Source organism: Mugil cephalus, chromosome 1 (assembly GCF_022458985.1).
Source record: "Mugil cephalus isolate CIBA_MC_2020 chromosome 1, CIBA_Mcephalus_1.1, whole genome shotgun sequence".
Taxonomy (NCBI): Eukaryota; Metazoa; Chordata; class Actinopteri; order Mugiliformes; family Mugilidae; genus Mugil; species Mugil cephalus.
In genome coordinates this window covers 17,083,396-17,109,764 of record NC_061770.1, presented here as the reverse complement: position 1 = coordinate 17,109,764, position 26,369 = coordinate 17,083,396, and the positions used below count along the sequence as shown (strand labels likewise).

The window sequence follows — 26,369 nt, the reverse complement described above, 5'->3', positions numbered from 1 at the left end:
TGCAGCGTGTTCATGCACAACACACACACACACACACATAAACTAACCACCGTCTTATATGTGAAACTCATATTCCCACACATTTCCTCCCAGCGACGCCGCAGTGTCACCGGATGCACTCACCACTCTCCTATTTTGCATGCAGATGGCAAACATTGATTTTCCTCTCGCCTGCCCTGCATATATGAATTGTCTTCTCAAAATGAAATCAATTCCGGTCAATTTTCCAGAAGTCTGTTCTGTCACAAACACATCTATCAATAGCTGCTGATTTGGGAGGAAGGTGAGTGAGTCATAATTAAGTGGGATTTTTATCCACACATTCCTGTAGCACTTCAGTGGACAAGCAGAGGTAATTTGATCAATATCTTGCTCTGTAGCTTAGACAAACAAGTGAGAAATTTATCTCTGTTAACTTGTTTCGATTGATATTTTTTCTGTTGAACTTCCCATAGTAAATTGGTTTTGTTTGTCAGTATTTCTGTATCAACCGGCTCCAATTTTAATTTTCCTTGAATCAGCTGAGTAAGGCCAAAAGTGCAATGTGCTCCTTTCCAGAAGACAAAATCTGCTGGAAGATATTTGAAATAATGAATACATTCATGCAATTTGAAGCTGACCTATTCGCTGTGAATAAATGCATGCCATTATTTAAGGAAATCATCTTCATTAGGTAAGCATTTTTGCAAATTAATGTCACTGACTTATAGCATCAAGTTACAACTTGCCTCAGTAAGCACGGCTCTGCTTTGCATCAGTTATCATTTTTGATCAACCTGCCCTCATTTGTATGACATGAAAGGAAATGTGCCCCTGGTATATGTCATTAGATATATCAGTGATGTGTTCATTTGATTAAAAGCAGACCTCTGCAGACTCAAGGTGAAATTGGGAAGGGAGTTGTGGAGGAGTTGAGCTGCGCTGAAAGAGAGGTTAAATCATCTTTAGTGTTGCTTGCTTGTGATAGGGCGAACCAGTGTTCGGCCGTTTGCTGAGTGTTTGTGTTCCTAGTTTTTTAAAGTGCTCGAGCCCATTGGAAAGAGAGATCCTTGCTCAGCTTCGCCAACCAGCGAACTAGAAGGCTCATCTTGTTTAACATCTTAAACATTTGAACATTTCAATACACAAATGCAACATTGAGCCTCATCATTCAGGTCTGAACAAGAGTTTTTCCTCCCAGCTCTCCAGCTAAGCCTCGCTCTTCCGATTTCTCTTTTTTTTTCATGACAAATTCAGACTAGTGCCACCTGCTGGCCTTTTCACGGGGGCTTGGGGGCGAACTCTACCTGTTAGCTGGAGATGGGACAGACTCCACTCAGTGAAGCATGAACTCAGTAGTGAGCATGAACTCAATCACAGCATTTTAATTCCTCTTTTAACGAGTCCACAGCTCTTTAACAACCTCAAGTCCTCAGAAAAGGTTCTGGATACTGATAAGGATTTAGTTTGAAGTGTTCTGTTCAGAAAATGGACAAAATGGACAAAGAATACTGCCTTGTTCAGTCTTTCAGTCCATTCTACACCTACTTTATTTTAATACATGGTGCAATTATATTGGTATTATACTGGTAAATTTATAGATAGATATATACTTCATTTCTCCCGATGATGAATAAAGTAATAAATAAATTCGTCCTGACCAGGGCATACCCGATATGTCGATCCAGATCCTGACCATTAGACCACAGAGGTAGTGCGGGTAGATCACATTAGTCTATTATCTATCCTTGCTATGGCATTTGACACTTGGTTGTCGAACACTATAATGACAGACTGCCAGTCCGAGGTCTTCAAAATATGTGCAATGAAACATAGGAGCTGCTTATATCGACTAAAGAAGGGTTATAAAAAAATGTGGACCAAGTAAGAAACTAAAAATCTTAACACTTCCATCTGGAATATATATATATCCAGTTCAATTCAACTCCATTTTATTTATATACTGTAGCATCAATAACAATACACATTGTCTCAAGACGCTGTGTGTCACCTTAAGCACTGAGAGCAAGCGAGGAATAGCCCCCATTTAATAAGAAGAAACACTGAGCAGAACCTTAAGCTCATATGGTTGAGGTCGGCCCAGTGGAGACAGAAAAAGACGAGTGGAGAAGAGAGCAGAAGGAGGAAGGAGATAAACGTACATCTGTCAAAGGTACTTTTGGGTAAAGCCTACATGTAGAATCTAATCATGATAGAAGATATAGCTGACGATGATACATGAAAGATTTATAATGAATATAAACCAGGGCACAGGGACATAAACCTATTAGTGACAACAGTACTTTTGTTACAGGGGAGGTAGCCTATGTAGCATTTTGAGCCTAATCATTAAAATGCACGTTTCTGGGAGCTTCTGCTAATTTTCAGTTGCATTATCTGGCTGTCTTATATAAGGTAAATTAAAGGTAAATCCTACCACACTAGTTTGAAGGCTGCATTCTGCCTCCCTATTGCATCAATATATCTTCAGGGGATTTAACATTATCTTTAAAAAAACATTATTTCTAAAGCTTTACATGTTCTCATTTTGATGTGTGTTTTCTGATTATTAGAAACACACTCTCTTCCTTTCTTTCCTGTACCTTTTAACCTCACACACTCATATTATATTAAGCTGTATTCAAATCCAACATTTTGGTCCAGGAGTGGGAGATGCCTTCGTTACCAGCAGTTCTTTATTGTTTAATAAGAACATGCACACACACGCACACACAACCCAAACATCTTTATCTAGGGTTAACATTAACAATTAAGTCATCTGTGTTGACTTTAAACTGGAACCACTCAGAAAACACCAAACGATGACAACCTATAGCACAGATTGTAATTCGATCCAGCTAGAAGTCTAGTTAAAATCTAAATTCAACTCCCACGAGATCTGTTTCCATGCCATCGAACTGCATGCCTGCATGGTGTGGAAAGTTCAGGTTTCCCAGTTCCCAGTGTCACATGTCCCTCCTCCAGATTAACAACATGCATGGACGTGACCACAGCCCCTCTGACGCTGCAGGCTCACGGCGGTGTGGACAGGATGCACCGAGAGGCGGCTAGCCGGTGTTTAACATGTTTAAAGACATTGTTGAGCTGGCTCTCTGAATGGTTTCTCTCTGGTCACATGGCGTGGTTAGCAGCATAAAATAGAGAGTTTCTTTGTAAATCCCACACATACACACAACTTTAGGGGAAATTGAATAAAATTCCAACAGAGTCTCAAGCTTTTACCAACTACTGTTAAGTTTTTCAAAGGTTCGCCCACATGCGAAGTGCAAAGCTATTCATCGACCTGCAAAGTTTGTGAGTGTCTTATCGCTTCAGAGCGGTAAATCTGATGTGTCTGTTAAGTTTTGTGAATGACCTCTACGCTGTGTGTGTGTGTGTATGTGCTGCGTCAGGATCTGGGAGCGCCGTCGGTGTGTGTAGCCATGCCACGGGGTTTAACCCCTCCGCATTGATCCCCAGGTTGCTCAGGGCTGCCGCCTAATTCTCCAATTTTCAGCTGTTAGAGATAGAATTGGAATAATAAACAGCTGAACCTCCCACTAATAATCCTGCTGACCCCTCCTCCTCCTCCTCCTCCTCCTCCTGTCTCTTTCTTAGGCACACACTGTTTCTTGTCCCTTCCTCCACCGCTCAGCCAGCCCTCTTCAGGACAACTGGGGCTGGGGTAGAGTTTCTCCGTCTGACCTAATCCCGGCCAAAGCCACGGCACTCGCTCCTCTCCTCTAATGAAATGATATCGTCCGTCCTCAGGAGCCTGGAACTGATTATCACCACTAGCACACGCCCACGCACACCCCTCTAGAGCAGGCACATCTATGGATTATTTGCACATTCGTTACACACGCCCTTCGGCATTTTTGCAAAAACGTACGCACACCGCTGCTACCTATAGTCAGTGGGTTGTTTTCATTCATCTCGTTGTTTCGAAGCCTCTTTGGACTTTTCACACGGGAGGGAAAACAGGAAATGAAATGTAATGCGTGTTTTGAAAAACGAAATGTGGGAAAAAATGTGCGTGTCATCGTTTCTATTTGTTCTAGCTGGTGTTCTGAGGTCAGATTTCACAGCTTTTATCGTCAGTATGTCAATTATACATTTTAGTCATTTTAGTGACCTTTAATCTCAACTTTGCAAAATACTAAAAATATTTTACGTGAGAAGCTACAAAAGCAAACAACATCATTGGTTATATGTTAAATTATTATACATGGGCCCACATTCTTTGCATCTTGAATTTTAATATTGTTTTAACCATGTGACTGTCTGAGAACGTCACCACACTTTGTGTAATCCCTCACGACACTGATCAAACCCTTCAAATAAAACTTACGATGCCTGTTCCAGTTTTTCACAAGTGGCTCTCCTAACATCACCTAGAACTTCGACCTGTGCTCACTTGGTCTCGGGCGAGGATTTTTTTTTGTCCATGCGACTGTTAAGCGTGACATGTTGCTTAGCTAATCACTCGGCGGGGCTGCTCTGCATGCAGATTTCCATTTAACCAAATTAAACATAGTCCTGATTCATCAGTTCGTCCTCGAGGAAAAAAAGGCTGACCCGCTAACACGGTTCGTCGTTGGGCGAGCAACCTGCTGAACGGAGGTGTTGGGCTGACACGCACTGGAGTACGAGGTCAAACACTAGCATGTTGACCTGCACCCTTTGCCCATTCATGAGTCATTTTCAGCCGCCATGGCTCTTTTGTCTGCCTTTCAAATCTCTCCATTAACCTCCAACCAGCCAGGCACCTACGCAACGTCTGATCCCTGACAGTTACCCATGTCCCCAGTATCCGCTGGATTAAAAACGTCTTCTGAGCGCTGGCCAGGCCTGAGCTGTCACAGGTATGATGAAATATTCAATACGTGTTTGAAAAGGCACACAAGCCAGTCAAACTCACTCGTGATATGAGAACTTGTCCGTGCAGGCGCTAGCTGCTCCGTCTCATTGAAACTCTCTGTCCGTCTTATTTTTCTCATTTTTTGGCTCGCTTCGAGTCCTGGGGCCCTGAAGTCTTTGTGCTGCAGTAGTGCTGGACTCAGCATGCTGCCTGTGTCCACACACTGCTGCCTCAGCACTAATAAGGCAATAGAGTGATAGAGAGAGCGCCAGTTGTCTGCTTTCAACGTCCCTACTCAACCGTACCCTCACCTAACCCCCCACAGAGGCACCATTAGCAAATCTATTGAGGATCCCATATTAGGGAAAACATCAAGGAGTCTAATTGTGGTTCTGAACTGGGACTCTCTGGGTGTGTTAAGTTTTGTAACGACTCTAATGAGTTGCAGTGTTTCCTCCAATGGGTTTATTGCCCTACATTCCAATTTGAGCCATGTCACTGACCACTGGGGCATCTCCTGAAATAGCTCAACCCACATGTCATGTTACAAACGAGAATTTTCAGAGGTCATGTGCTTAAAGAGTCATTTTGGTTTATTGCACAGATTCTTTTTTTTTTTTTTTACTTGAGTCCACAACTTACTATGAATAGTGAAACCAATGTAAAGAGTTTGAAACAAGAAAGGACAGTCAGACAATCATTTACGAATAAGCAAACGTTACACGTGAGGAAAGATGTGTGGTTGTATTCGTTTTTTGCATTTTATCTTCAACGACATCTCAGTAGTAATCCATGGTAATTAAAGGAATAATGGTGATTACAAACAAGGCTGTTAACGATAGTCGGCGAGCATCTTAGTTCCAGCACAGGGCCATTCATTACATGTCAGCATGCCTCTGGGAAAACACTTTCTGCAATATTCTCACATGATGAAGTGCATGGGATGCTCAGGACGTCTTCCATATGATCACAGTGTCGCTCTCTATTTTCAGCTGACTCTTGTCGTGCTAACTTCTGTGTGAATGTTTGTGGCGTGAGTAGCTTGCGCGGCGGTGCGACAGGAAAGCCTGGCCGGCGGTACCGGCCCTGTGTAACAGGAGGAGATGACTGGGCCATGTGGCCCTCGATGTGGTGCTAAAAACAGCCTGACAGCTGTGTGTGAAGAGCGAGTAAATGAAACTGAAACAGCACCTGACCACGAGATGGGTGGAGCCGAGTGGAAGGAATATTAGATCATAAACACGTCAAATGCTTTTAACGCGGTTGTAGGAGTAGCTTTTGGTTTAGTTTTCTTTCAAGTTTTACCTTGAACTTAAAAAAAACATGTTTGTGGGAGATTCACCATTGTCTGTTTACACTTTTAGATGTATAACAAATTAAAAGTTAAATATAACTAATTTAAGATGAGACTTACGGTGAGATATTAAAGGTAATAAAAACACACACAGGGTTAAAGTGGTGATTTACTATAATTTCACCACTCAAATAGCAGTAATGCACTAATGTGAATAAGTCCAATAACTTTCCGTTACTTCCACAATTCTTCTGCTGCACATTTGATGACCTGAGTAGCTCTTTGAGCAGTTCACGCTTTAATGTTTTTTTGTTTTCAAATGACTTGTTAGTCGCAGATAAGACCTTCATTTGTTTTAATACTGTTACCCATTCCTGAGGAGCAGTTCTGAATTTGAATGAGAGTAGCACGGACTGTCGCCAGTTTAACACTCACTTGGTTCGGAGGTGGAGCCGAGGTGGGCGAGTGAAGCCGGGGCCACGCCATAAATTATGCAAAGCCTTTATGCAAACAGTTATATACAGTTAAAGTTTATGTACATGTGGTTATTTCCGCTGTATTTTTGGACATTTAAACATGGAGATTGACTTATTTGTGGAGCTCATTCAGGGCACTGCGGGACATAAACGCCATAACCTACGCACATATATTTGTGCGCTTGCTGCTGTTGCTCGTTCTGTAAAAACGCCACCCGAACTTGTTTCTACTTCCTGCTTCACTTTCTCCTTCCTGAAACTTTCTCCAAAATTTCACCGAAGTCGAGTTATGCAACAGTCTATACTTGCAAACCTTCTAGGTTAACTTTTCCTTGATGTGTTCCTTCTTTATTGATCCAAAATACTCAATTTGAAAATTGCAGAGATGGAGAAACAGACAGAAATACTGGACCAGTCACAGCTTTTGCAACCTGCGTCAACGCAGCTTGTAGTTACATTTCTGCGATTCTGAGGTCCATATCAGGCTACGGCGCTAGGGTCTGCATATGCCCTGTGTAGTTGTCATAGCTAAGGCATCAAATTGACACAGAAGCCTAGGACATTTGAGGAACTGTAGTTTTTGGCCCTTTCGCATGGGCTTCATATTTCCTCCCTTCACATTTCTGCTGAGCAGCCAAGAAAGTAATACTGCAGTGCCTAATGGTGCATTCCATTTGTACTCAGAAGTTGTAATTTCCAAGTTCCGAGTTGGAATTTTCAAATGGGAGTTGGATTTGAGTTACCAAGATGGCCGCCCCATGTGTAAACAGTAGTTAGAAGCTCCTGTGATATTCCATTTATTAGCACTTCTGATTAGTTTTTGTTGCATTACATCGGTTGTACAGACAGTATTTCTCCACATACATATGTTGAAATGCTGTTACAGTGTAATTCAAGTTTTTCATATGTTATATGGGAACTACAAGCCCATGACGCGCTAACAAAGGCTAAAAACAATAGCCTGGGAAAACCAAAACAGCACGATACACCATCGTGGCCAGTAGTGATTAATAGTGTATTTATTTATTTACATTAAATAATTAAAACTTTATTTTATATATTATAATATATTTTTATAAATGTCTTCCTTTTGTGGTCTTTTAAATTTCATCACTGTAAATAATTCAAGTAAAAAACTCATGAATTGGTTCAAGTTATCTGTTCCATTTACAATTTTTGTAGCTTAAATAGCTTAAATTTAGTTTAACATTATAGCAATAATATCTCTCTCTGCACGCAATTATTATTATTATTAAACACACCAAGTTATATTTGGACAAGGCAAGTGCTTTCATGGACACATCGGTCTAGTTTTCCGACTTCTGTTACTGGAACGCTGATAACTCATGTGTGACATCATTCCCAGTGCCAAATACCGCCCTCTGAGGTGAATGGAACGCACCGTATTTACTGTATGTGTGGATCATAGGTTTTCGATGCCTTTTTAGTTTTTAAGAAGATTGCAGACACTTACCAAGTTTGTGTCTCGACATTTTTGCAGTTTGTTGACAAGACCCCGCTCCACCCCCTGACTTTACTAATGTACTGTATATAGCGATCATTTATAGTGTGGCGGCCCTGGATAGTGCTGCCGGGTTAATGATGTGTTAATCAGTAAACACCTCCAAACCTGGCTGGCTGCTTGCCAAACCACATTGTCCTGTTTTCTATTTCTCATTGTGTCACATACAGTGCGTGGGTGTGTGGGTGTGGCAGGTTTGACGGAGCTCTGTTGAATGACTAAAAGATTAGGTAACTGGTAATGTAACAGTTTTGTTTCTGCTTTTGAGGTATTGGTTAAGTGGATTTTTGAGGTGGCGTGTGAAGCGTAAGTGGTTATTCCTGAGTATGTTGAATGTGACCACACTTCCTTAATCATCCAGGGCCAAATCCAACTTCTTCTTGTCGTTTCCCTCCGACTAAACTCCGTCTCTCCGTGGTCTTCTGTGTCCAGTCCAGGCTTCACCATGAGTGGCTTGTCTCTCTTTTCAGAGGGTGATTGGTCAGTCTCCCTCCCTCCCTGCTGCCCTCCCCTTATTCTCCCTCTCTCTTCGTACTTAAATACTTTTAGCATAAAGAGAGAGAAGGAGGGGAGGGAGAGGGGGATGGGAGATCCATGGGGGAGGGGAGCTCACTCTGTTGTCACTGGCCAGAGAGAGAGAGAGAGAGAGAGAGGGAGGGAGAGAGGGAGGGAGGGAGAGAGGTAGAGCGAGAGCAGAGTTGTGTCCCATATGTGGGAAAAAAGCATAGCAGTGCACACACAGGTCTGGTCTGCTCCAGGGATTATCCCAGCGCTTTCAGGTCTGATGGAGGACGTGCCGGCATGAATAGGTAAGGCTTCCCGTCTCCTCTGCATCTATGTGTTGATGTGCTGTCGCAGAACCTCTGTCCGCTCCGTCCGCGCTTTGACTCGGCTCTGCCGGTTGGATGAAGTTGGGAGGAGGACCGGAACTGTTGGAGCAGCAGCTCTCCTCTTTGGCCGCTGACCATGAGGAAAACCAAACCTCCGAGCTCCCCACTTTTTTTTTTTTTTTTTTTGTCCCTTCAACCTCTCTCTGAACTGTGCAGGCACTGAGCTCTTGTTTGCTCGTGGTGGAAGCTGCGGTTTGCTGCCACGGCGGAGTTAGTTATTCTGGGCTGCAAGTTAAAAGTTGGCTGTCACTCGGAGCAGAGGGGGTTGTAGTCCGAGACAGTGTTGGTGTCCAGAGGCGGCCGTGTGGTCATTGCGTAATTTTCTACCTCCATGTGAAGGGTACATGACTGGCTGTAAAACGGCCTTGTTGTTTGTTTTTAAGCAGAGTCTCTGTTTCATCAGTGACAGTTTTGCGTTTAGGGAAAAATAATCATGTTAAAAAGTTGTTTCTGTTGAGCTTGACTGGAAACATTTTTGTGTGTCTTCACAGATTTTGAAAATGGGAAGACAATTTTAATCACCTGCCTATCCTTCTCCCGTACGCTTCCCTTTTTGCGATGTAAAATAGTGCTTTGGTGTCAGCGTAATTTAGAAATAACACAAAATACATCCTGATAAGTTGTTTTAATCTCATGGACTCGCTCAGAGAGCTGCTTCGTATTAGAATAAAAACAACTGAAACTGGAAGATTAAACTTCCAGTTTTTAATCTGTGTGTGATTAAAAAGTGGTATTTACAACCCAAACCAGAATAGAGATTAAATATATTTTATTTATCTTTATCAGACAAACAGATTTGGTTGAATTAATTGTTTTCTGTGTATATATATATATATATATATATAAATTTTTTGTTGTGATTTCAGTCTTTTGTACAAACCGTGAATCTGAGGTGTTTTAAACGTAAAACTTGGTCATAACAGGAAACATTTTTTCTTCCTCTGCATTTTGCTTACAGGGCTCCAAAAGTGTTTGGTGTCCTAAGAATGCAGTCTTTATTGCCCCAGTGCACAGAGCAATGGTATGCATGAGTCTTTTTGTGAGGCAGATTTAGAAAGCCCTCTTTAGAGGCTGGATGCAGCTTCACAATCAGCTTAATGCCTCCCTATAATGAATGCCCTTGTGTGCTTCACTTTGGCAGGGCGCGAGTGTGAATTCAGTTTTTGTTACACTGACCGGGTTCTCAGGTTTGTCAGTAATTCTATCATAGCCTGCCTCACTTCTGCGCCGCGTGTGTTTGTGCGCGCGTTGCCGTGCGAGCTTCGCCTCAAAGCGTCGGCTGACATGTGAGTGTTTGTCCAGACATTGTGCAGCAGTCAGTAACTGCCTCACCTCTCTCCCTCTCTTCCTCAGGGCTGTTGTGTCGTCAGTGCAAGCTCACGCCAGTGATGGACTGCAGCCGGACGGACACTAACCTTAGCTGGCTTTCACGAAACAGCATTCCTCTTTACTGAGACCAGCTCCACAGAATGCTGAGTCCTATTGTCCCCTATAGTGAGTACACTACACCCTTCTTTTCTCTTTACCCTACACACAAAACAACCTCACTTGACTCATTTGGACTTTGCCTGAATCAATGAGCCCCCCCCTCGCTCCAGTCCAAAAATAAGCCAGAGTGGACAATGTGTCCTGTCGTTTGCGTGCAGAATGAAAAATGCACAGGTAACTGAAAATCGGCCTCGGTGCAGAAACTTGACTTTTTTCCTTGACGCGCGCCGTGGAAATGCTAAACCCCGGGCACTGGCCCTGTCTGAATGTTTCATCAGCAGGCGGAAGACACAGATGGGGGGGGGGGGAGAGGGACAGAGGGAGGTTGGAGGGCTGATGGTTTAAGCTGCAGGAACCCCTCAGTTCTGCAAGTGTCATTTTACCAGTACAGGACTTAGCACCACACACACATGCTGCCTCCTGCTCTCCCTCCTTTTCCCCCTTCTCTCTCTTTCCTCCATTCAGTGCTGACCTAATAACTGACGTGTCCAGTGTTGCCCCTACCCCCCCCTCCCTCTCCTTGCACCCTCCCACCAGGTTTCATTTGAGTCCAATGCTCCGGCTCTCCAAAACAGCATTGTTTGCCGGCCAGCATGGGGCTGCCTCTGTGGCCTCGGCCTTAAATGTCCTCTTTCTCCCCCCCTCCCCGGCTCTTTAACTCACCTCAAAGGAGCATTATTGGCACGACAGTTACAAGAAAAGAGGGAGAAATCGAGCAGAATGGTTAAATTTAAAAAAGTATTACTGTTTTAAAATTGATTGTTTCATTGTTTTGAGAATCGGTTCGCCGAGGCTGCGTAGGCAAGTGCGTGGGCGTGTGAATTCAAACTGCGAGCAGATGTTTGACAGTAACCATGACTCTTTGTTTGCTTTTTCTATATTTCACCCTTGGAATAGCCGAATAAGTAGTTGACCTCTAGTGTTGTTATGAAACATGTCCTTTCACAAGTGGCTCTTGGTTGATTCAATGCCAGTTTCCCCATTAAGTGTTGTTTATAGCTGCTAATACAGCTCAGATAACACTAATTTGCAACAACACGCACAAATATCTGGGGCCGGTTTAACTGGCCCTTCCATCGTCTCCTTGCACCCAGCCGGTCCATGCTGGCTGAGTGCGCTCAGTCCTGCTGGAGTGGACAGTGCGTCCAAGAATGTCACAAATGGATGGTGGAATATTTAACATGCCTTCACCGCTGGTCCTTCGTGGGAATCTTCCAGCAGACTAAGTCCTGCCCTTCATGTGTGACTTTCTTTTAATGACGAGGGAACAATGCAGGTTTTCATCTTCTCCGTCCAACAGCACGATGGTTTTCCATGCGCAGCGTAGCCCAGTTCTGCAGGACCTCAGAATAGTCCACTAGTGTGTGTGTAGACAGGTCGGGATCATATACACGGCAGTGTTAGGTAGTCGCGTTGTTTACTCTCAGACCAGTGACACGCAAACACGCCCCTGTGCTTTGCGGTGACACTGTAGACTGTAGTCACGGTTCCTCTGAGGAACGATCCCACTTTGAGGGGCTTCGCGTATGTGCAGGACATGCGAAGACTCTCACCTCTATGTTGGAATCCCCTTTGTGGGAATGTGGAGCATTCCCGCTTCCTGGCGCTACTTCTGACTCCTGCTGAAGACATTTCTCTTCCTGCACACAGCGAGTCCCACTGTATACTTGCGCACACAGTGACACGGGTGCGCACAGCTATATCCAACGCCACTCTTGCCCATCCAGCCTCGGTGATCCGGCCATCCCACATTCAGCCACCGCGTGGATCTCAGTCTTCCCTTTGCGCGTCCGGCCTCGGCCCTCGTCTCCGGCCAGTCCAGAACACTTCAAGCTGGGACGAGCAGCCACGGCCGGACCTGAGAAGAAACCTGAGAGAGATTCCAGGGGCCATGGATACTCCTGGAGGGATTTGGTGCAAAGAATCTGTAATCTGCACTTCAAACACACTCTTAAATCAGTCCCAGGCCGCCAACCCAGGAGTGCCCTAACTCTTGTTGCTGGGGGCCCCTGCTGGTGTAGCGATACCTTTTCTTTCAAAAAAAAAAAAAAAAAAGCGCACACACACACGCAGAGCCACTACACAGATCTGGCAGTTTTTATAGCTCTCCTCTGACTGACCCCGCTCCTTTCTCTCTCCGGCTCTGTTTTTATGTTTTGTGTGAGTGTCTTTGTGAGTGACTCTGCTAAGTCATGGAGCGGTTTGTATAGAAAAAAAAACAAAAAAAGGAGTAGATCTCGTCCTGGCCCCCTGAAGGAGCAGGTTGGAGGACGGCGCGGCGTCCATCACTATTGTAGGCCGAGTGGTATGAGTGGTGGAAAAGAGGGGCCTGTGAGGCCCTTGAGTAAACACACAGCCTGCTAAAGTGTGTGTGTGAATAAGACCTAGGATCATTAGAGTGGGTGTGAATGGGCTGTAATTAGCCTCCAGTGTGCGTGCGGGTGTGTGTGTGTATGTGTGTGTGTGTGTGTATGCTTGCATGCGTCTGTGTCCACAAGAAAAGAAGGGTTAGGGACCCACGGCCCTGTGAGTCCACGGGCCCTGTGCTGTGTCTCTCCAAGGGTTTATCAGCTCATTAAGGAGACCTCCGCTCCCATTAAGGGTCCAATTAAGAAGCTGGGTGGTGAGGCTCATTTAGATGGCAACACTTCACCGGATTCCTGAGGCAGCAGAATTCAGAGCTTGACAATGTGACACGTCTTTCACACCAGCACAGCTAATTAGCAAATGACTACACTTGAGAAATAACATTCTTTAATCGTTATGCCGTTAGGCGTTTGTTGTGTGTGTGTTGGGGGGTGGGGGTGGGGGTGGAAGGGGTCGTAAAATGCGCTGCCAGAGAGGGAAGCGTGGCCGTTGATTGTATCGAGCCCTGCTGTAATTTGTGCATATACAAACAGAAAACAACAAATCCCAGAGCTGTCCATGTGCTGAGAGCATAAGCTGGGAGCACAGAGGGGCCGGGGGATTTGGACAGAAAAAAGGAGCGAGGGGTGGGGGGGGGTGCAACATGCTCGCTGAGAATGGGTGAAATAAGGGAGGTGGAGGAGCAGAGGAACAGAGATGGAAGGAGATTGGATGGAAAAGATAGAGCTGAAGAGGAGGCGATGGAGTGAGTGAGAGATTGGGTGGGAGAGACAGATGGAGGGGGTGATTGGTCATCACAGAGCCTTAGGACAGCTGTTCTTTGATATATTAGTGGACACAATGACCTAAAGCCAGCCTGCAGTCTCAGAAAATAGGGACCCTGTTTTTCTTGAAGGGAAGGAGGGGGGGACGGGTGGACGGGCTCCTGCCATTTGTGGACGTGCGTTAGCAGGCACGGGGGATGGGGGAGTTGTTTCTAAAATTACGAGCATGAAGTGACGCATCCAGCAATTATTCCGGAGGCTTTCTAGTTTCGGAGAGTGCTGAGAAAAGTGCTGCTGCACGCTCTCAGATGGGTCTTTTTTTTCCTTTTTTTTTTTGCTGCACTATCATTAGCAATTCTAAACGTGTTTGTCAATTAATCAATGTTTAACAAATGCCATCAAGTAGTTTGGCTGCTGCTCCACTTCACCCACTCTGCAAAATAACAACTTTTAATGGCGACGATTAGTCGACGAATTTACGATTTTAATATTGATATGTCAGTAGAATTTTATGATTCAGTCTCAAAATACATCAGTCAGTTTTATCGTATTGTATTGTTTGTGTTTTGTTTTTTTTTTGTTTTCAATGAAGCAGTTTTAGCTCCACACTCTTGACAAAAACTCTTCTGACAGCTGCCCTGGAACAATCCCACAGGAGGGGGAAACAAGTCAAACTGTCACTCTGATGCGTGCGGTACAGATAGTTCTATCCACCGAAAAGACAAAAGTATATAGATAGAGAGACGCACGCATAGACACAGAGGACATCCCTCAATGCCACTGCAGGAGATGGGCTCCTTCCTCCTGGGACTGGACTGTTGAGGCGTGTTTGAAAAGAGCTGCGTCTGCTCGCGCTCTGGGCAGCAGGTGTGAAAACTCCCCACCAGAGCTCCTGCACTCTTCTGTTATTACGTCTTTTTAGGCCCATGAAAGAGAGGAGCAGATGAGCCGGAGGGAGCAAGAGGCAGAGCGGGAGTGTGGGATTGCGTTTCTTTTGAGCGATAGCGGGCCCGTGACTAACGCATAGATTTATAATAATTTTCCCAAGCAATGTCCAATTATGCACGGCCGATATACGATGATCCCCGTCGTCCGGTGTGTGCGTTATCCCCGTCTTAAGGCGGTGTGGCTCAAGGACTAACCTTGCACTTAAACAGCTTTTCGGCAACACCCCCACACGGTAACTCAGGCTGTTCAGCGTCAGTGGGGCATGATTGTTAAGGATCATTGCGTAACATGAGTACAGGACAACACAAATAATTCACAATATACTGTACGTGAGGAATTTATCGCCATTTTGTTTTTTTTACATGTTCAGGGACAAACTGTGCACGAGCTCATAAAATGTGTATTTCACACCGAAGTGAGAAAATGTCCGCAGACAATTTTCTACTGTCTCCACCAGCCGCGCTGTGAAATGCGGCCGGCCTCTCAGGATGGTGTTTTTTATGACAGGCCGGGAGTGTGCAGCGACGTACAGCCGAGAAAGAACGTCCCGCTTGATATTAGTGCCATAAATCACTGTGAACTTGAGAACAGAGGACTTTAGGGGCTGCGCACAACAAATCAAGATAACAAACATAAATAACACATTCAGAGTTTATGCTGGTCCCACACACCTCACCTTGTTTGAAGTGTCGTCATACCTCTTTGTGTTTTTACCTTAAGAAGCAACAGTAAGTCAACTGGAGGGCTTGTCAGTCACGATTAAGGTGACCAGTAGTTAATGAGCTGAGCAGAAAATTAATAAAGCCAATTGGGATTGTTGCATCCATATAACCATACTACTAGCTAACTGCAAACTGCCTCAACTCAGCTCTGTTTATATAAAGCATGGTAGTTGAAAAGGATCACAGCAAAATCATATAGCAACACTATTTGTTGTTGGAAGTCTCACTAAAGGGAAGGTTTTTTTGTATGAACTAGTTCAATACACCAGGCTTAATCTTGACTGCAGCTCTGGTCATATTAGCAAACTTCTGCTAACGCTAACATAACGCTACACCAGCAGCAACCTTAGCACACAAAAACACACTATTGTTAATTTAATCTTAACTTCTTACCTGGACGAACAGTTCTGTTTTTTTTTGTTGTTGTTTATTTATTTTGTTTGTTTTTTGTGGTTATAGAAGAAAACTATTTTTGAACAAATTCTGGTGCATCAGTTTTCTTTGCAGTTTCACCCCGTAGCCGCGTGATGCTGTTTTTTATTTTCACCCTTTAACTTGCATTGTAACCACATGGTTGATCTTTTTTGTAGTGGTAGTAGTAGACAATAAAATGCCTAATTTCTCATTTTGTGCCCGTTTTCTAACCATTGCTAGTCATTCAGTTTGTAAGATATACAAATTTGCCCATGTGTGAACACATTATATCTAAGCCGTGGCTTTTATACTTTTTGACATATAGCACTTTTGAACAGATGACAGTAGAAAATGTACAACATACAGCTTCAGTATTTATATTGTATGAATCTGTTCGATAATGATATGTCAAAATAATAATAAATAATAATCAATGATATTTAATCGCGATTAATCGTATTTCTTAGTGAGGAAGTCAAAGGGGTTGACTTATTTATTTGTTTCAGTTTAGTTCCATGTTCCAGTTCCATTAATCTGTTTTTCCATGCACGTGGCCAGTTTTAGCTGGAGGGACTTTTCAAGCCAGAAACAACGTGGCCGTTTGCTCTTATTGGCCAACCTAAAATCATCATAAATTACAAACAGCTAGAGGAGAAACAACCATAACCATTTCAACACTAAATGGTTCCCTTTCACAAAGTTCACTTGCAAGTGTTGAGGTCGATCCTCATGTTGCCTCTTGATGAACAAAAAGGGTTCGAAGAGGCTACCTTCAATAAACATTATTTCTACATACCCTATAGGCCTTATTTAGATTCATTTTAAACTACAAAAAAAAAAAAAAAAAAGATTCTTGATGACAGACTTAGCCCAGTCATTGGCTGGAGTTACACCCAACAACTCATTGATCATCTTGTGCTTGCTGAATACATAACGAGTGATGCAGTCACCAGAGCATCAACTTTGTGATTTATCAGCACAAACGCTGTGTCCGTCACACTCGGCCCCTCTCGCTGCTCTCTGCCTGTCGTCGGTATTGTAACTGCATCCCTTCAAGCATTTTCTTCAGAGTGCCTCTCTCTGAGATGGCGTCTAAATTGAATCACTGACATAGTGACACAACAGCCGGAGCAGCATTCTCCTAGCTGCTCGACGCTCTCTGAAACTTTTTTCGTTCAAGGTATTGACAGAATTTTGTCCTTAGCACAAAAAAACGTACATTTTTGCATCCATATTTTCTTTCTTTACTCCCTCATTGAACAGACAGAACGACCTTCTACCGTGACCATTTGTGAGGCCTCTTGAAAAAAGATTTGGCTACACAATGTCACCACATGTAATATAGATTTTATGTCAAGCTTTTTTGTTGTTGTTGTTGTGGTAGCTTAGTAAATGTGACGTTGTTTAGACAAGTTAAGGTCCACACTTTACAAGAAATAAACAAAAGTATGAAGAAGTTTATAGATCTTGGTTTTAAGAGCATGTGGCTCTACTTATTCTGTGTGGAGGGTTTTGATGGAGTGGTAGTGGATGTGGGTGGAGCTCGACCCTGAATAGACCCCTGATTGGATTGATCCGCGCCGCTCTTGTTTACAAGCGCCCTCTTCACAATCGGCACAGTTTAATAGCGCGCTGTCCCTGAAGGCTTGTTGCATCCGTGTCCGTTTTGTTCCTCGGGGCTGGGAAAACAAAAGTGCCGGGAATGGAGAAGGGGAAAGCAACCTCAGGGGAGCTGTGAAACTACACTGGAGCCCTCCGTCTCAGGACTTCCTGCCAAGATAACGTTTCAGCTCACCCCACTGATATTTCTTTTATAGGAAACCACAACACAGTCAAGAGTAATACCAGCCTTTATGGGAGAAAGGCGACTTTGGTTTCACCTAGTCAACAGCGGATTCAGTCACTCTGTAAGATCTGAGCATTTCTGACAGGAATCACAATTCTCCGCACACTCTCCCCTCTTAGCCATAAGTGGTCTAATTTTAATTTTAGGGCCTCCTCAAAGTAAATCTGCTGAAGAGAGCCGTGCCACTGTCTTCATCACGCACTTCTACAATAGGATGCAGCTCACACAGGTCCCTCAATAAATCCCAGGCTGACACAAAAGCTGTCAGTGGACTGCTGCTGAATAGATTAATAAGATTTCCATAATTAGACAGGCCCCTGACAATAGGATCCTTTTGGCTTTGTCTCAGGGCCAACTGGATGGTCTGATCCGCGTACGTCTGCTGGATGGTCGTCCACTACAATGGCCGCACAGACAGTAAGGCGGTCAGCAGAAGAACATCTGTCTCTCCTGGGGCCAAGAACACACACACTTTCAAACAGTGGGAAGTGTCATGTGCATACACAGAAGGTTCTTATCAACCTCCTTGCAGCCAAGTAAGACCATCAGTCAACAGAGGAGCAATCTCATCATTTATTTATGCTTCACCTAGTCATCACGACTGATTTCTGTTCACCATAAATTCAACGGTGCAACAGATAAATGAAAAAATAAAAATAAAAATAAAAAATACATTAAATACTTTTGACTACAATGCAAGAGGAGCTTTACTTTCCAGAAATGAAAGCATGCCAAATTTTCAAATATACCAGTGTACTTGCAGTTTTTAATGTGGTTTTAATCTGTAATCCCCCTCTAATATGAGTGAGACAGAGTTGATGGGATTGATGGGCAGAATAAGAACGCGCCACTGTATGCGAGCTGAAAATAGTGGCATGATAAGAGCTGCAGCTTTTCTACATGCAGCTGGTTCACAATGCAAATTGTATTTCCACATTTATGTTCCCATTTGCCGTGCATTGCCTCGTCCCTCTGTTCTACAGTTCTATTTAGCACTGCACCAAAGCGTATACTGAAGTTAATCTAATGATTGCACTGCTGTCCACAGTGTGCCAACATTGTCCTGATTTCCTCGTTCTAATCTTAGCTTTCTTCCTGTCCCTCCAGTGAATTAATCTACACGATGGCTCTGATTTAAGCAGAAGTGTAGATTAGAGCTTGCTCAGTTTATTGTGCAGTGCTCTAAAAACCACAATCCAGCATAAGGCGGGATCTAATTACATGGAAACTGCTAAACAGCGCTGCAACCCCGCGGTTTCTGTCAGGGGTGACTGGCGCCCTATCACTCATCTAAGCGAACCTACAGGAAGGAATTATTGTATAATGAACTTTTTAACAACTCTTATAGAAAGTAATAACTCTCAGACTTAATAGCGAATTGCTTTTTCAGGTATGGGCAGCTGCTCATTACCCTGCTCAGGGGGGTAGAGTACCATTCTGTTTTGGTGCTGCTCTGATGATGGAGTGGACAGCAGTTAGCCCGCCTCACTGAGTCCTCTAATGTCTGCTCCAGTCCGCTTAGAAAGGACGAAGCGCCTGCTGTCCACTCTTTCCCCTCCCTCCTTCCCTCCATCCCTGCCTTCTTCCATCCCTCCCTCCCCGCTGCAGGTTTTATGAGCTCCCCTGGGCTCTCATCCATCTCTGTCACACACAGGCCCCATTATTGGGGCTGCTCACAAACTGGTTGGGCTGCAGATGGGAAGGGCCTGCAGGACATATATGGTTTCTGCAGCCTGGACAAAGACCTGCAAGTCAGACCACAAAAAAGGAAAAAAAGAAAAAAAAAAAGATGTGGTCATCTGGGTGTGGACAAATCAATGTCTTCAGCATGTTTGTAAAAATACAAGTGAACACAGTTTGAGAATGTTCTTGTGCATCTGTGCCTGTGGGAAGTACTTGAACTGGTTTGGCCACTGGGAACTTAAGGCAGTGCATTTGAATATGAAGGACACGATAATCCAATGGCCATCTGGTCTGCTGGTCTCATCTGACTGAATAAACAACAGGCGTAATCTGAAAACACACATGGGAAGGTTTGGAAATCGGGTAAAGAAAGAGGCCAAAGTTTAGGAGCGAGCTAGAGAGCGGGAGAGCAGAATCTCAGGCTGCAGATATTGAGATTTGATTTAAATGGCAATAAGAATCCTGGCTCCACACACACGCAGACAGCCATGAATAATGAATCATCAGGCGGAGAGGGCAGCAATGACGGCGTTTGCCATATTCCTTTTTACCTTCCTGTTTCTGGCCGGAGTGGTCCTCACCTCGGGGTAAATCGTGACAGTTCAATAATGCCAAGCTATGTGTGGAATGTCAAGCTAATGCCTCAGCAAGACGCAGTGCTACTCTTCGTGAAACAGACAGTTCTATAACCATAATATTCTGATATTTATATATATATATATTGGCAGATGCATTCTACATTGGCTGACTTTCATTCATCTTATGCATCTTTCACTGAAAAGGGATTTGTGGAACAAATATCTTCTCCCTCTTCTTTTTTTTTTTTTTGTTTGGTTCGTCCTCCCCTGTTAACTCTGCAATGATCAATCAGAGGTAGTCCAGTGCTGAAGTCAGCCAGAGGAACAGACATTCCACTTTCCCAATGTTCCATAGGAGACTGTGCTGATGAATAGCACACTATGCTGCGTTTCCAAACTCACCCCCACCTTCTTTCTTTTTCACTCTCTCCACACCACTGTCCACACACACACACACACACACCCACCCCCCCCCCCCCCCCCCCCCGCCTCCCTCTCTGTGTCCAGCCGGCCACTGGGCCTTTGGAGCTCTGGTGTGCGGTGGGTGGGTGGATTGGTGGGTGGTAGGTGGGGGTGCAGGGCGGAGAGAGCAGGCATTCAGAGCAACATGCATGGGGAGATAACAATAGCTCCTCTGGGCGACCTGCAGATGCTAGCAGTATAGGGAATAGTGGTGGGATCTTATCGCTACACCAACATAAGATGGGAAACCGCAAAACAGCACATCCAACCTACAGATCTGCTTTCTCTTTTCTCCCCCCAATTTCCCTTTTTACTTTCCTCTCCCTCCTCTTTGGGAAATATGGTCCTCTTCTGCTACCATGCATGATGGTAACACTGAAAAAGATTCATGAAGTTTCCTGAAGAAAGGTCTTATCTTCTGGGCTTTCACCTTTTTAATGTTTTTTTTTTTTTGTTAAATAAATAAATTGGGACATGTGTGACTTTGGTTATACAAAATCTAAATGAATGTGACGGATGTCTATTCCAAATGTCTATTGGATAAATAGTGGATTAAAAAAAAAGACATCTACTCTGCAGTCACAGAAATAGTTGGCAACTAAACTATGTGCATGTTTGTGTTTTGAAAAAATATATAAATTGGTTGTGTTTTTTTTTTTCAGGCCTGTTGAAGATGCACTGGAACCCAGAGCATGCCCAGTCCCTCAGCCAGTGGCCTGAGCAGCACCTGGACGTCTCTTCCACCACCTCCTCTCCGGCCCACAAGTCGGAATTATACTCTGCCCGCGGCCGTGGTTCCCACAACTACGCCTGGGCCAACGACGACATCTCTGCCCTCACAGCCTCCAACTTGTTGAAGCGCTATGCTGAGAAGTACGCTGGCGTGCTGGACTCACCGTATGACCGCCCTCCCGCTGTGGGCGCCTACCCGGAGCCAGCAGCCTTCGGGGCCCTCAAGACTGAGCTGGACCCCTGGCCACTGACGCACAGCAATGACCCCTCCTACCCCCTGGTGCCCCCTGGAAGCCATGACGGCCTCTCGGGCTCTAAGACTGTGGCCACATCCGCAGGCCCTCCGGGGGTCGGCAGCGTGTCAGTGGTGAACAGTAATCTGTCAGACTCTGGCTACAGTGGCAGCAGTTCCTGCAGTGGTTCCGGGGAGTACCCCTCTAGCTACAATGGCACCTATCTTTCCTCAGGGTTCTGTCCGCAACCCAGCCTAGCACTTCCCCCCACCTCCCTCCACACTCTCCAGTCCACCCCGACTCTAGTGGCCAGCTATAGCCCTACCACACCTGTCTATAACTACCCCCCTAGCACATACCCTCCTCAGACCAGTCTGGCTCCCAGCTACAGTCACCCTTCTGCAACTTACCTTCCCTCAGGTCTACCGGCCCCTACTCCCGTTCCCTCACGACCCACTGTGGTAGGAGGCAGCTACAGCTACCAGAGCACCAACCTTGCGACATCTGAGTCTGGAGGGACGTTGAAAAGAAAAGCATTCGAGATGACTGTTGAAGAGGATGAGAGCGGGGACAGGTCTCGGTACAGGAAATACAGCTATGAGCCCTTGAAAGCTGGGGGAAACTCACCTTACAGTGTGAGTGACAAAGCAGAGTGCAGAGGAAATGGCTTCGGCAGCTCAGGCAGCACAGACCCACAAACCTTCAAGCCCAGCAAACCCTCCTCTCAGCCCCTGGTGTCTCCTCAGTTTGGGACAGCTGGCGAGTACAGCCCTCCAGCGGGTATGACAGGGGAGAATGGCGTGGCAGAGCAGGGCTTCACCCAGCAGCAACAGCACCGCTCCCAGGCTCTGAAACGCCCTCCGTTATGTAATACAACTCTTGAGACTATGAAGAGCCCAGATCCCCGAATGTTGGACCTTATCAATGGGGAGTTGTTGGACTGCAGCCCGGCCCTGAGCTGGGGTGAGCTGACTGGGCTCACCCATGTGAAGACTGCCATGGAGGAGGACCTGCTGTGGCCTGTGTTGAGGCCCAGCCCGATGGTTCGGCCTCCAAGAACCGTCCTGTTGTTTGGCCCCAGGGGAGGGGGTAAGACGACACTGACTCGTTCATTGGCTACACAGCTGGGGGCTTCCTTCTACCGCTTGAGTGGAGCCATGCTCGCCTCTAAAGGGAAGCCTGAGGCTGAACACATTCTGGGGTCTCTGTTGCAGGTGGCAGGGGCACGGCAACCTTCAGTGGTGCTCCTTAGCCAGGTGGAAGCTATGGAAGAGGAGGGGCTCAGGCAGACACTGCTGACCACCCTGGAGAAAGCCCAGGCGGGGTCCACAGGTCTGCTGATTCTTGTGTGCGCTACTGGAAGACCAGATCTGCTGCAAGATGCCGTTCATCGCAGCTTTACCAAGCGATATCATGTTGGCCTACCAGATGTTGGTATGCGCAGGCAGGTGCTTCTGCAGGCACTGTCCCCCCAAGGCTGTAGCCTGAGCGACAGGGAGCTGAACGCTGTGCTGCAGCGCACGGAGGGCTTCTCAGTGTGGGAGCTGCTGCAGCTCAGCCAGCAGGCGCTCTCCTCAGCGTCATCCCCAAACGGGGCCATGCACGGCCTCACAACATCCTCCAAACTCCCAGACTTCACAGACTTTGAGAATGCCTTTTGCAAGGTGCGGCCACACACCGCCACAAAAGAACTGGACACTTGTGTAGAGTGGAGCAAGATGTATAGCCACTGAGAAAGCAGCCGGTCACTGTACTCGGACTGCACCACAGCCCTGTCTTTGGTTTGTTCTAGCAAGCCTTGGGAATGTTTTGATGTTGTTTTGTAATTACAGTTTATGCAGCCAAAAGAGCCAGAGATGCTCAACAAAACAGGAGAGCTGGCAAAGTTATTTCACTGGCAAAAAGCATGCCATGATGTGATGTTTTTGTTTCGCTACAAATACCCGCAATATTTAATTTTTTTCCCAAAGAAAAGAAAGATGGATAGGCCTTTTGAGTGGTCGTTTGGCCAGTGGGAAAATCAGATAGCTATTTGGATACTCTCAGAGATCCTGATCAGCCTTGGTCCAAGACAAAATCAATTATTTGTTGCGAGGTGACGTGGTCCAAGAATATGGATAATCAGGGTTTGGAAAATCCCCCCTTTGGCTGCTACTCTCAGGATCCTATTTATTACCAGTCCATTTTCCATGTTCTCCTAATGTTGATTTAGTCATTGGATTGTCACTAATCATTCAGTGCAAAGGGCTTGGGATACGTTTGAGCAAACCACAGTTTTTGACCAAAAAAAACTTGTCAAGCCAAATACACAATCAGCAGTACTGTTAAATTTATCAAAATGGACTGGACGTCAAAATCACAACATAATAGCTTGTTACCAAATCACGACACAGCAGCTGCTCCTGACTCTTTGGGGAAAAAAATGTAAGAAATTCAAACCCAGGAGTTAAAGTTGCTCAAGTAAAATCTTCCTTCTCATCCTTCTCATACATGCTTATTTAAGTCACCAATGGCACTATGCTCCCACTTAACTCGGTACAGTTCAACTTGCTTCATATATTATTCACATTCCACATCAAATGCAGTTTTCCTGAGAATCCTACTTAGAGATCAACGCCTCCTGCACATCCAGCTACAGCATGTCTGTTTGTTGTTTTTTTTGTTTTTTTTTCTATTTCACGTACTCCTTTTTGTTTTCATAGTATGTAGTCTTGTTTGAAATGCTCAGGAAGAATTTCTTTACCTCAGAAATATGAAATAAAGAATGTATGTAATCTTAGGGTCTTAGTAGAGAGTGGCGCGGAGCGAGATAAAGGAGCGAGGAGAAACCTGACAGTCTTGTAATACCCACTGCAGCTGGGCTTTTACCTCGGGAAAGAAACTTGAATATGCTACAAAGAGTAACATTGAATGTAATTCAGGTATTTCAAAGGATATTTGATGCCATAAATCCATGTATTATTATATATGAATATATAAATACGTTTTTTTCTGTTCTTTTACCCTTTGTTTTTATTGTAGTTTATGGTGGAGTGATGATTGTCTTCAAGAAATGCTACGTAGAATGAAGAAAATATTCCTTTTTTGTTGGACAAACTGCTTTCAAATCTCCGTCTCATCTCGTGTTTACACATCCCGTATATGCATGTCTGCTCTTCATCGTTTTGCTGCCGCAACACTTCATTTGAAAATGTAAATACAACACACACAATCACACACGCGAATCACCCACGGTGAACACCCGAGCACAAGACACCATCCAAAAACACGGCAGCACACGCGCGAAAAAGAAGTGCGAGGAAGGTTTGTCGCTTTTAGCAGATCCCAAAGTCTAAAAACAAATCACAGCTGATGAGTAAATATTGCGGATGACATGGAGACAATCCAGAAGAAAAACTCTCCTTTTCCAGCAGCGCTACAGTTCTGTTTTAACAAGCTGGAAAAACCCAGTCACTGGCGTGCAAGAACAGAGGTCGTACATATTAGACTGTTGCCATGGTCCTGAGGAGGTGTACACAGAATGATGTAATATTTCCTACCGTCCTCTCCTCTCTCTGTCTCTCCCTCCCTCTTGCCCTCATCATTCTTTTTCTCTTTTTCTCCCTCCCCAATGCAATCTCATTAGATTGGATTGCCCCCCTGGCCACAAGCCCCAGTGACCATGTGGCGCTGTATCTTCTCCCCACCCCCTCCAACCTTCTCTTGTATCTGGAGTGGAAATGGTCTGATTGATGTCCGGCAATCCTATATCAGAGTGCAGCCTTCCCTCTCCAGCTGGTGGCTTCAGTCATGCCATACAGCTGGATCAATCGCCGTGACCCCCACTGTGCATACTGATCACTGTCTCAGAAACCGAAAAACACATTTACAAATAACGTAACAGCCCTGGCTCCGAGCGGCAACCTTTGGGTAACGCTAGCGGTTCTTCTCGTGTAATTACAGAAATTAAATAATAATGATGACTTAGAACTTGATTCCTCCTTCCCTCCGCTGACAGTTTGTCCAACAAAACAAGCTTTTTATTTTGTACGTTTTGGTCTGTTACCGCAGCGACTTTTGTTCTTGGTTATTGTACATTTTCCGTAACCATTTCTACCTCATTTTTGCGGCATATTGTACATGAAAGTATTTATTTCATGTCTTTTTTGATGTCTGTTTTAAAAATGATAATAATGTTCTTGAACTGTAATAGTCTACCTCAGAAAAGACTGTATTTTAAGAGAAAAGTATCACACAATATTAAACTGAATTTGTCAATATTGCATTGCGGCTGTGTCGTTGTTTTTTTTGTCTTTTATTTCTGCGGCCGAGTGCAGACACTGCATAAGGATGGTGGATGACATGCTTGACCTCGGTGTTAAGGTCACAGTTTCTTAAAATGATGTTAAATCACTTCATGTATAAACACGGCAGATTACGTCATAAGGTTCTGAATGCGTTACACTGGAGTCATGTGCATTTGTGTGAAATATTAGAAAGAAGCTAAATTTTGTGCGTGTTTGTGCGCTGAGGTTTAAAAACAGTTTTATGTGTCTGCGTGTTCAAAACTTTGCCAGCTTGCGTGTGCTTTTACGCGTGTGCTGCAGCGTCCAGCACAGCAACAGAAGCAGAGCTAGCACCAGCTCCCCCCCTCTCCTCCCGACCCACCCCACCCCACCAACCCCCGGAGGCTTCAGGCCTCAGCACCAGAGCGCAGAGGTCCTTCATCCCTGTCACTGTCTGTAAACAACAGCTCGTCCCGGCGGCCTGCCTAATGCTATTTCTGGCCTTTTCCTGACATTTTTCTCAAAGACTCAAAAACCAACTGAGAAAAGAAGTAAATCCGAGCAACTCCGTGGCGTGAAGTGAAAGTTTTGGCCGAGGCCTGAAACTGGATCGGTTCCTCTCCTGTTATAGATAGCGGTGTCAAAGCGTAGCTCGAAAACATCTGCGACCGAGTCCCAGAAGAACAGTGGTGCCGCTGGTGTTAATGACAAGAGTAATTAATTGTCTAATAATGATGCATAGCTCAGTTATAAGCTCAACCTTGTGCAGCAGCTGCCCTTCATCCTCTGGTGAAGGATAATCGTTTTTGCAGCTGTTTAAAAATTATTTCACCTAAACTCAATAA

The 26,369-nt window shown here is 44.9% G+C and overlaps 1 protein-coding gene across 1 annotated transcript; it reads left to right on the top strand.

Annotated features, from left to right (window-relative positions):
- The first annotated feature begins 8,714 nt into the window (after nt 1-8,714).
- On the top strand, nt 8,715-25,523 carry fignl2 (fidgetin like 2). Its single transcript, XM_047570043.1, has 3 exons — nt 8,715-8,941; nt 10,376-10,516; nt 20,957-25,523. The coding sequence occupies exons 2-3, from the start codon at nt 10,492-10,494 to the stop codon at nt 22,990-22,992; spliced, it is 2,061 nt and encodes a 686-aa protein (XP_047425999.1). The 5' UTR covers nt 8,715-8,941; nt 10,376-10,491; the 3' UTR covers nt 22,993-25,523.
- The last annotated feature ends 846 nt before the right edge of the window (nt 25,524-26,369 follow it).

What these genes read in the sequence shown, in the direction of transcription:
- fignl2 (XM_047570043.1), top strand. Translation starts at nt 10,492, where the DNA reads ATGCTGAGTCCTATTGTCCCCTATA. An exon ending in GAGTCCTATTGTCCCCTATA is followed by an intron (nt 10,517 to 20,956) that starts GTGAGTACACTA and finishes TTTTTTTTTCAG; the next exon opens with GCCTGTTGAAGATGCACTGG.